At 34.5% G+C, this 11,966-nt stretch overlaps 1 protein-coding gene across 12 annotated transcripts in view; it reads left to right on the top strand.

Annotated features, from left to right (window-relative positions):
- LOC136853605 (kielin/chordin-like protein) overlaps window positions 1-11,515 on the top strand; it is a 55,616-nt gene extending 44,101 nt beyond the window's left edge. For 3 of the 12 annotated variants that reach the window (XM_067129356.1, XM_067129358.1, XM_067129361.1), the window contains 8 exons: window positions 671-857; window positions 1,528-1,604; window positions 2,107-2,157; window positions 3,699-3,887; window positions 4,410-4,556; window positions 4,847-5,056; window positions 7,010-7,174; window positions 8,050-11,515. In XM_067129356.1, coding sequence (XP_066985457.1) covers window positions 671-857; window positions 1,528-1,604; window positions 2,107-2,157; window positions 3,699-3,887; window positions 4,410-4,556; window positions 4,847-5,056; window positions 7,010-7,174; window positions 8,050-9,419 — 2,396 coding nt within the window. In that variant the 3' untranslated portion in view covers window positions 9,420-11,515. The remainder of the gene's footprint in view (window positions 1-670; window positions 858-1,527; window positions 1,605-2,106; window positions 2,158-3,698; window positions 3,888-4,409; window positions 4,557-4,846; window positions 5,057-7,009; window positions 7,175-8,049) is intronic. The other 9 variants (XM_067129359.1, XM_067129360.1, XM_067129362.1 and 6 more) reach the window with 5 other exon arrangements.
- Window positions 11,516-11,966: the final 451 nt, after the last annotated feature.

Here is an 11,966-nt window from a genome sequence, read left to right on the forward strand (position 1 = left end):
ATAAAAAAAAAAGGCAAAAAAATTGCTGACTGTAATGTTCCACACATGTACACACTGATAAATCTACAGTACAGTAATATTCAATATCTCGTGTCCTTTGAACGCAATCACTTTTGACATTTACATTAGAAGCAATAATTGATTTTGTGAAAATGTACCTTATATAGTACTGTAGTGCATTTGTGAGGATTTTATTCTTCTCTCTTTAACCTATTTTTGAAATAATTTTCCTATTCAGTATGCCTTATTTAGTTCTCTTGCATGGTATACATTTCCCTTGTTAACTTCATCTGTATTACATCTTGCTTATTAGATTGCTGTTTATGACATCAGACCACCAAGAGTTTTTCATAGGTGACATTAGTATACAGTACATTGATCTCAGTAATAAAATCTTCCCATGAATATGGATACTAACTGCATAAACCTCTTACTCAAATGAACCCAGATGACAATATTATCATAATGTATACAGTAGTTATATCTACTATGTACAGTAGCAGATTCAACAAATTTAGGAAATATACTCTTAATATTTGGAATATGGTGTACAGTATAGTGTTTTAGAATTTTGGAACTAACTCCGTGTCAAACCTCAAATTTCACTCGCAATGTAAATATGCTGAGCTCGTGTCTCGAATGAAATAACTTTCATAACTGTCCTCCACAGCTGATTCCCAAAGTCCCACAGGGTTGGAAACCAGAGCACAAACATGCTTTTGGAATAACAGAACGTACCACGAAGGTGACCAGATGTACTTCGACAAATATCCCTGCCAGCGGTGCATTTGTGGTTCCGATTTTACCGATCCATTTGGTCCTGGTTGTGTTAAAATTGACTGTGGATTTGAATTCAGGTTGGTATTGCAAGCTTCACTGTATTCACACCATTGTTATAAAATTAGCAGTTGTTATTACAAAATGAATGTTTTATTGACTGAAAAAGTTTATCAGGAAATGTGCATGTCCAGCATTACAAGTTGAAAAGTATATTGAAAAGAAATCAGTAAATTAACAATACTCTTTGTCATATGTTTTAGAAGTGTACAGATGCTACATAGTTTTGTTAAGCTTGGAAACTTGTCCTGATGTTTAGATCACTCATTCAAACATACCTTGACAGGTTACAGTTATGTGAAAATCCTTCAACACCATTTAACATTTAGAGGGTCAAAATGTTTGTGGATTATAGCCAGATGAAAGTACAGAAATTGTGAACTATTTAAGCAGCAGTTTATGTCAACAACCAATGATGAATTTATTTTTTCCTATTCGGAAAAATTTCAGCATGAAGTCAGTGCATGTTGAAGAGTAGAATTCAGTGGTCCAGTTAAATGACTCAATATAGTAATAGTCCCCTATTTAGTAGATAATATTTGACTGCATTTACAGCCAAAAATATTTTCATACTTTTATAGGCCCATGGGTTGAGGTGTGTTTTTCACAAAATAAATGCAGCTCCTTTTACAGTTAATACTCACCTTAGATGATTTGTTTCATATTCCTAACTTACTTCTTATATCGTAGGTACACAAACAGATATGACCGTGGTTGTGTACCCATATTCTTCAAAGAAAACTGCTGTCCCATTGACTGGTTATGTCGTGAGTATCTTGAAAATAATTTCTTTCATTTCCTAGATTAATTCAATTCTTAATTTCTTGATTATATGCAACTAAAAAATACATACTGTTTAGCTGTTTATATGTTCTTGTACCATTTCAGATCTTTACTTATATAAGCCTCTAACTTCTACATATATACACTTCAGTTATACTGTAGTGGGATGTTATCTTCGAGATACAGAAAGCAGGGATTCTTGGTCTGGCTTTTTCACAAAAATCTGTAATCATTGAGGTTTCTGTGGGCTGATTTATGTGTATCAGGCAGACTTAGTTAACCAAAATAAAATTACTGTACAGATTATGACTTATTGGATACTTTGAATGTATCCCAGGCTAAATTTGTGCAAGAATTAAAATATGAATATGTAAAGATGGGAATATTCTTAGTCCATTTGTACATAGTAATTCAAATATCTTTATAATTCTTTTATTTTTACCTATATAGGCAATTTTATAAACTAGTCTGCTTTTATAATTACAGCTGGTGACTCCAGAATAACAGAACTTGAGGATGACATCATGGAGGATGAAGGTATGTTTGATTTAATAACTTTTTATTTGGTTAATGTTTATAGTGAAAAGTTTAATTATCCATATTTAAATAGTACTGTACATGAAAATTTTAGGCATTAATGGTTAAATGAAGATCATTGCATGATGATAATTCTGTTAATAATTTAGACTGAAGAGTGAAAAATTTAATTGTTCATATTTAAGAATGTAGATATTGCAGGTATTAATAGTTACCATGCATGTGGTCTGTCAGTGGAATTTACTCTCATTTAAAACATTCTGAGTAATGTTCCCACTTTTTGAGTCTTATGATGTGATCTTTGGTTTTGCTTAGTTGTATAGAACAGTAAAATCTAGATCTTGATTGTGAGAGCAGTGGAAATCAATTTCTGTACTGTGTACACTGTAGTCAGTTAATTCCAGTTAATGTTATTTTAGGAGCCTGTTAATTCCATCTAATGTTATTTTATGATTCTTGTTTTTTAAATGTACTTCCACAGCTAGATTGATCCTATTGCTCATGCATAATAATGTAGACCTTGAGGTGAAACACCCATATAAGAGACTAGTTCTATGAAATACTTTTGATATTTTTAATTCACTGATAGAGTATCGCAAGATGAAACACACCCCCAAGTTGATTTAGTAAAGTATCAGTATATTTCTTATATACAGATATATATTTCAGATATAAAAGGTACAGATATAAAAGGGGACTTTGATACATGAAATGATTGCAGTGTTAATTATCATGACTGTCCCGAGGGGAAAGCCTGCAGTGCTATACCTTCAGAAAACAGACTGTTATAGTGTAATGTGTTATGAACTTTTGATGATTCATTCCAATCTGTGGTAATGGCACATAGTACAAAAACAGGAACAAATTAAAAGTGCTCCACCTGGTGGTTGCCTAAAATTTTTGGAAGAGCAGCAATCCCATCCTGCATGTTAGGCTAACATATTTGGCATTTCTCTTTCAAAACTCCTTTGTGTGTTATCAACTTCATTCAGTTTAAGTAAAATATCTTCAATATTAGCAACATTACAACTTTGGTCTTTTTACAAAAAACTTATTAAAACTAAAGCCACAGGGCTCTGTCCATAATTTAGCACATTGAACAAGTGAACTCTTAGGAGTTGCTGCCATAACCAAGTACATACATTACTTTGCTCCTTATATTTAAGAGACTTCACTGAGAGAAAATTTGAAAGAATGAAAATTACTTTTATTGCAGTTGTGATTCATTGACATTATGGTTAATATTTAGGTACAAGCAGAGTGTTTGATATAATTACCATGACACTGTGCTGTGGAAACATTGCATAACTTCTGTCACTGCCATGGATTGAAAATAAGTTTTGATGCTGTTACTTTATTATATTTTTTGTTTAAAGCTTAAATTGAATAATTACATTACAGTATAAGGATATGCAAACTGTATATTGTATCTCTCAAATGGAAATTTCTGATGCTCATCATCTTTAATTGCTTTGCAAGAAGGTCGGATGTGATTGTGTAATTTTATCTTCATTAAAGATTAACTTTTACCTGGGCTGCAGTGAATCCTTGCATCTTAGACAAGGACCGTGGGTCATGCTACAACGATGTGACACGCATATATTATGATGCAGAAGCTTCTGAATGTCGGCAGTTTGTGTATGGGGGGTGTCAGGGAAATAAGAATAACTTCCGAAGCTTCGAGGAATGCGAGGAATTATGTAGAAAGACACCAAGGCCTTCCCTGTCAGGTGTGACTAGTGAGGAGTTTTGAGCCTTTGATTAGTACAGTAATTTTAATGAATGGTGATTTTGTTTTGCAGTTTATTTAAAAATTTAACAGGAGCTGTGATAAAGCAGAGAAATTAACTTTTAAGAAACTTTAGTTCATATTTGAATGATAATGAGATTGAAGAATACTTTCTTATAATGTTATTGTATATTGTTCTTGCATGGTTATGTCCTACATCTGAACTGTCTTGCTTTTGCAGTATCTTCAAAATTCATAGAATTTCATGTCAATTTGTTTTCTGCAATTACTTTATTGTTATAGCTGCATATGTAGCTATATTAGTTGCTAACCAGTGAGAGAATGATTATTCTAACTTTTTTCCTATATTCTTTTTATAGTATTGTAACTCCAAATTTTCCAAAACTTATAACTTTTATACTTGTGTATTCTGAATTAACTGGATCCTAAGTTTCAGTTCAGTGTTTGGCATTTAAGTGGTTTTACGTGTTTATCACATGCTAATTAAAAAACTTCATTGTAGAATGTCAAATAGGTGGCCAAGTGTCTACTGGGCCAAGTAAGCCCCAAAATGTGAAGGTAACAGCTCTCCTGAACTTGGGTCATCCAGGTCGGATGTCATTGCAGGTTGAGTGGTCTCCTCCTAAATGCCCACGAGGCAGCTTGAAGGGTATGGAGATTACCAAGAAGTACTTTAGGTTACACCATTACTTTTTCTTATAAACATGAAAGCATGGTTATTATTTTTTGGAATATTGTAATTTTAACATTACCTTCTTAACGAAAAGGCTTAAATGTTTTTATGTGTAACATACGTAGTTTTATGTTGCGCTTTGTACATCTTATAACCACGGGTGTTTTAAAAGTGTCATTGTTCTAAACCTGATGATATACCTTATTTATCCATTTACACACGGCAGGGTTTTCCGAGTTCTCATACGTCTGTGGCCTATTACACAGGTTATCAAGTGTGGGTTCAGGCGTTAGGCCCAAAAGACAAACCTCACCTGGATAAAAGCAATGCCTCAAAATTCACTGGCCCTCTTATCACACAATTGGCATATGGTGGTCTCTACTTAGACCAGTCATACACCATAGCAGTGGCGGCAGAAAATGAACAAGAACTGGGTGATATTTCCCCTCTGGTTGTCTTCAGTCTGATTCCAAATTGTGAGTCCTATCTTACATGTCGTACAGTAAGTCAGTAGAGTGACTTTCAAATGGCTGTGTTTAGCTAATGCAACATTATTTAATGCAGAATTATTTTAGATGTTCTTTTACTGTCCATCATGAATAAGATTCTTAAACCACAATTTTTCATCTGATTATTGTAATCTTGAAAGCTAACTACAGCAAAATGGAAACACTTGCTTACTGAAGGATACTGGATGATGCTTGCTAAATGAAGGAGGAATGCTTCAAGTATCTGAAATATATTGAAGTATTTTGCATTTGAAGGGAGAATGTGACCTCCAGAACATAGTCATGGAATGATCAGTTTGTTCAAAGTATGTAAAGCATGACAACCTAAATTTGTTCTAGAAGTACTGGCTTGAGATTCAATCATAGTAAATAGGTGCATGCTTGCATATGCAGTGTATAAATATATCCTATTTAACATTCTTTTATGGTATTGAGGTAAGGGGAAAAATCATGAAAATAAAGTGGTTTCTTCAAGTTAATTTAAGCATGTTTCTCAAAGGGAGAGCAATGGATATGTTTACAGGTAGGATGGTGAAGGATCCCAAGGAATTATTTGGAAGTCAAGAGGAAAGGAGAGATGAAATGACCACCTGTTTTGAGGAAAAATGATCAAGCTCAGCGCTTGTAAATCACCAGGACAATTTTGGGGTCTGGAAAAGCTACATGGAAGACATTCCCAAGTGCCTCATAAGAAAACTTAAAAGACCAAAGGAACCCAATTCTCTGCATTCTTATGATAATGTCCCTTGAAGAAAAGCCTGTAGAACCTAAGTGTCTTAAGGATGAAGTGTTTCTTAGGGTGTAGAAGAAATTATGCCAGAGAAACAACCACTCAACTTTAAGGTATTGGACAGGAATAGTCATGATTTCCTCAGGTACTTTTGAAGTCTGAGGGTATCGTGCAGAGAAAGAGACTCCACTGAGGGTTACATGAAAGGGTATCCCTGTTAAGTCACAACGAGTCAATCATTCAAGTATCCATATTCTTGGGATGAGGGAACATGATCTGAGCAATGACATGTTAGACTTTGGAAACTTTAAACATGTATATGCATATTATAAAATGTTTATCTTATGGATAATGCTTTGTATGAATAATAAAGTACAAAATTTGTTTTAATCTCCCTTTGATAGCTGGTAACCCAATCATGTGGTAAGAAAGTTAATTATTGTTAAACTTAAAATATGATTGTAGTAATCATATTTCAAGGTGCTGAATAATTATAGAATACAGTTAGTTTTGCATAATGTATTTTATTTCGTGAATTGTGAATGTGGCTGATGGTCATGAATATTCTTTGCTGCAAAGCTGTGTGATCTGAATTGTTCTCAATGCATGACATTCAGACCAGTAGGACTTTGTAAGTAGCATCCAAATAGATAAGTTGGTATTTTTTATCTGCCTGACTGATTGCCAGTCTTTCAGCAGTCAATATACTTTGGTGTTCATATACTGTAGTAGCTGTTTAATGTAAACCATCTCAAAGGCATTCTTTTAAAGTTAAGCCCTGTAATATTCTTAGTGCTGTGAATTCATATGTCTTCCCTTCTGACCAAAAATGGCTTAACGATTAAAAAGACTTCGGAAATTTCAATCTGTTTGAATGATATTCTTGCTTGCATAGATATCAGTAAGTAACAGTGTAGTTACCTGTAATTTCGTAAACATGAAAAGTGGCTGAAAATCCCAAACTGGAAACAAACACCGGACTGCAAAAGCATCTGAAAATGATTCCATATGGAGTCCAACTACCAGTGATTAAATATCTGTTAAACTTGCATGGCCAAGGCTAAGCATATCAAGTCCAATGACTTGAGTAAGAGCATGAACGAAACTTGCGTCTATGTATACCAGTTTCAGAATGTGCCTGGATTCTCGATATTTTTTTAAATCATTAAAATTTACCTTCTTATTTGCAGATCGCCGCGGTGACCAGTGTCATCTGGGCACAATATCCCTGGAAGTAGGAAAGTCATTGCAGCTGTCCAACTGTGAGATTGATTGCCGATGCATTACTCCACCAGAATTTACCTGCACAATGCTCGATAACTGTGAAGCAGTTACAGAGACACAGTCTTACAAAGGTAGGTAAGGGTTTGCTTACCAAAACAAGGCATTATTGATTTTTACCACTAGAGAAAAATTATGGTTCCAATTTGTAAAAGGAATGCCCAAGAGTATTTATACAGCACATGGTCGTACTTGTAAAGGAAATTCAAGTACATGATGGCTATGATTAAAAAGTATACCCTTTAGCTTTTAGCCTCATATGCTGCCACATGCTGTTGTAATTTTAATGATATAGGTATTATTTAATATTTGATGATTTAATGATACCAGTATCATTTTCTTGTCCAGTGTATTATATGCCTAAGTAAATGAGCTCTCAATCTTTCCTATGTCCTGTGTAACAGTTACAAATACAAGAATTATAATTATTTGGTACTTTAACCATGCCTTTGAGTTGCTATCAGATGATAATTTTTTGTAATTACCCAGCTGAGTATACAGGTAATGGTTGTAGCATTCAGCAGCATCAGTGCATTAGTTTAATTCCATATATTTTACATGGGATAGAAATTTATCTTATTGCAAATGTCTGTGGGGTTTGAACCATTCCCATCCATATGTTTACAGCTCATATTGTGACCTCTGAACTTTGAGATGTTTCCACATAATTTTGTATGGTATGCAAATTACATACTGTACATTGCAGGTCTTTCCTATATACCCAGCCCATACACTTATACTGTATTTGGCTAATTTTAAATATATCTCTATGAATTTCTAAGATACATCATATGTGGTATTACAGTAAATGTTGAACAAAATATAATGAAAGCTCAAGTGATAGCAGTAGCCATATAAGTTTACATATCGTTCTCTTAATTTTGCTCTACTATATTATTAAAACTTAACCATGATAATACAAGTATGTAAAAAATGTCTTATTCTACAGATTGTCCAGAGATAAGCTGTAGTGCAGAATGTACCCCACTAACTGATACTCTGAGTGGCTGTCTAACTTGCTCCTGCAAAAACCAAAGCTTCACTTGTCCTGAACTACAGTGCTCACCTTCATGTGGTACTAGAATTAGTTATGAAACAGGATGTCCAGAATGCAGCTGCCAGTGTCCTGTTGCTGCTGGCCAAACTCCCTGCCCTGACGAATGTACAGTGGTCAGAGATTCTAATGGCTGCCCAGTGTCATGTGAATGTAATCTTGCAGGTTTTGGATTCTCCAGTTTTGATAATTGCACAGAGGATCCTCATTGTCCAGAAAATTGCACTGTTCACAAGGAAGCTGGTTGTGCAAAATGTGAATGCAACTCCAGTCACTTTGGCAATTCTACCAAAATAACTCGTAGACAGGTCCAGTGCTCTCAGAATCCTCCTTGTCCTCAGGATTGTGCAGTAATCAGGCAAATAGACCAAAACACTGGATGTCTTGTATGTATTTGTGATCCCATAAATCCTGGAAACCCCTTCGTTTCCCCACCTCTTCGGCCTCCCAGAACACCGAGACGTTGCCCTTCAGGCCGTCCTCCTTGTCCCCAAGATTGTGCAGTCCGATATGTAATCAACAGAAACACTGGATGTTTGGTGTGCACTTGCATCCGTAATAGTGGGAATCCATTTACTCCTGTAAGACCACCTTATCCAACAAGACAATGTCCTCTTGGTCCAGATGGGCGTCCACCATGTCCACAAGATTGCGCAGTTATACAAACAGTTGACCAAAATACTGGATGTAGGGTTTGTATATGTGACCCTAATGATACTGGAAATCCCCTTGTTCCTGTAAACCCACCACCTCCAAACCCCTTCCAGACTTGCCCTACAGGTCCAGATGGTAACCCACCATGCCCTCAAGACTGTGGAGTTATACAAACAGTTGATAAAAATACTGGATGTAGGGTTTGTATATGTGACCCTAATGATACTGGAAATCCCTTTGGACCTTTAAATCCACCTCCCCCTCCAACTCCACCTCCTACTAGGAGTTGTCCTACAAATCCTGATGGCAAACCACCTTGTCCTCAAGACTGTGGAGTTATACAAACAGTTGATAAAAATACAGGTTGTGCAATATGCATATGTGACCCTAATGATACTGGAAATCCATTTGGACCTTTAAATCCACCTCCCCCTCCAACTAGGAGCTGTCCAACAAATCCTGATGGCAAACCACCCTGTCCTCAAGACTGTGGAGTTATACAGACAGTTGATAAAAATACAGGTTGTGCAATATGCATATGTGACCCTAATGATACTGGATTTGGACCTTTCAATCCACCTCCACCACCACCACCTCCTTCAAGTGGATAATAACTTTATATGTATACCTTGCCCTGCAAGTTACAACTGTAAGAATTGACATGAACGAGAGCTGCAGCATTTGTGAATTTTAATCATTCATTTTAGGAAAAGTTTTATTCTTGAGCCTTTAACTTTGAAGTAGGGTTAGATTTTTACCATTTTGCTTCACAAACTTTGCAGCAATCAGTATTCAACTGACCAAATAGGCTGTGAAATTTAATACATTTGAAACAGTTCAGACAAGTTCATATAAAATTACCTTCTAGACACACTAGACACTGTATGTTACAAAGCAGTACAGATAACAACAGTGAAAGGTAATGTATCCAATTAGTAAGCAGTAAAGGAATGAGCTGCCTTAAATCTAATTATACAAATGCCCTTACAAACAAAAGATCTATCAACTATAAATATTAGGAGAATAAAAGTGAACATTATGTACAAAAGAATAGTTTGCTTCCTTAAACATCTTGTTTGTATGTAACATAAACAGACACCTTTTCTATTCTATAACTCAACAGATATCTAATTCATTCATTCACCTTCCAAAAATTTTCTGTCTTGCTCTCATTTCAGGCTTTGAGATTTAAACATTACCAACTAAAAATGTAAAACTTACAAAAGGACAAATTTCTCTCGATAAGATTATGTGGTCTCGAAATATTCACTTAGAAAACTTAACAGTCCAGAACTATATTTTAGCAATGGTTATATGTTGTCATGGAAGATTTTTTCAAATATGTAAACAATGCAAAACTAATATTTGATACAGTTGATATTTAAACTATTTTGCTCTGTTTTACAGCAAACAATACATGGAAAGGTAGTGATCATACTGTTTCTGTGTCAGGTTGAAATAATTTGCAGCATATAGATTTCTTCATTATTTTCAAACTTTTACTTTCATCTTTGTTGCTCTAAAGCAGCAGTCTCCAAACTTTACAAGATGAGGATAAAGTACTTACTGTATTTCAAACCTTTTCAAGGGGGCAGAAAGTTTTTAAATGAATGACATTTAATTTAATACATAAGTTTGAGTAGATAAATTTTTTGGAATAAAGTATGATTCAAACAAAATAGAAATGTGACATTTTCAGTGGAAAAATGCCATGCTTACACTTTCAAATTCTAAACTCAGTAAAAACTTTAGACATTACCAAAATGCTCCTACAAAATAATGAATGACTTACAAATTTTACAAAATGTAAATTTTTAATTTTTGGTGCGCAATTAGAGACACCCCCAGGAATGGACTTAGTAACAGCAAAGATATTCAAAATTAATCAGGGCCATTAGCAAAGGTCAAAATAAAATAATTTCAGGCTGTGCCTTTCTATACTGTCCTGGCAATTAGTTTTCTAAAAGAAACCAATATATCAGGAAGTTTTACACAAGATCAATAAGAATGATGGAGTGAGCAAACAAAACTGCTCATCATCTGTTTGACCATGTTGATGGGAAAAACCATAAGGAAAAAGTTTTAGTATTTATAAATATTTCAGTTCTGGCAGATGGTATATGGCATGACAGCCAAGTTTGGAGACCCTTGCTCTAAAAGACCTATAAACAGACCATTTTTGGGTTTGAAAATCCTCATAAAAAATGAAATTCATTGGAGCTTTCCTGTTAAACTTCCATTGGCTAGCACACAGCACATGGTTGATATTCAACAAAGTACAAAAGCTGGAATTGTACAAAAAGTTGTTATCCTTACTGAAAATATTTAAATTTGAGGCACTTAGCAACATGTATAATACACATCCAGTACATCCAGATAATATGCAAACCAAAAAATTGTTTTAAATATCCAAAACATTTTTTAAACTATTCTATGTACTTTACTGTAAATATAACTGATGTTAATCATGCAGTAACTGCAAAAGTCGAGAATGAAATACAGCAATGTAAATTTTTATTCATGTGATGTTCATGTAATATCAACTATATTAACCTTTATTTTGCTTATAAAATGTCTATGACAGAATGTTCTCTCATGGAATATATTATATTTTCATAAACTGTACCCACTAAAACCCAAACCCAAAATGTGTTTGATACCAGTTGATATTCTTTTGATCTGTGAAGTGCAATAAAGTTCCAATGTTTGCATTATTTTTATAACCTATATTAATATTTCATTTTAGCACTCAGCAACCAGTTTAGCTACACATAAAAATAAAAAATGAATACCTGCACAACAAAGCATTAAATAACTGTTTTTTCTCAACTGTGAATTTGTATGTCCTCACTATTGTTCACAAAAGACAGGAACCCGCAAAAAAGAAAAGTTATTTTTTTTTACAATGGATTTCTAAACATTTCACAAATAAAACCCTGTTTACACAAGACTAGTTATCACTTCCATGATCCTCTAATGACTGTTATAAGAAAAAAGAAATGCTGATCGTCTCCCTTTTCACCTTCCTCCAACAAAGGAAAAAAACACATACTAACAACGCCTCCAAATGCATGAGAGAATGGTGCTCAGGGCTAAAGTACTACATCTCTTCATCTCACTCTGGCCAATTGAAAGCTTTCCTCCCTGGAAAGGCTGGC

The sequence above is a fragment of the Macrobrachium rosenbergii genome, chromosome 27 (assembly GCF_040412425.1).
Source record: "Macrobrachium rosenbergii isolate ZJJX-2024 chromosome 27, ASM4041242v1, whole genome shotgun sequence".
Lineage (NCBI taxonomy): Eukaryota > Metazoa > Arthropoda > Malacostraca > Decapoda > Palaemonidae > Macrobrachium > Macrobrachium rosenbergii.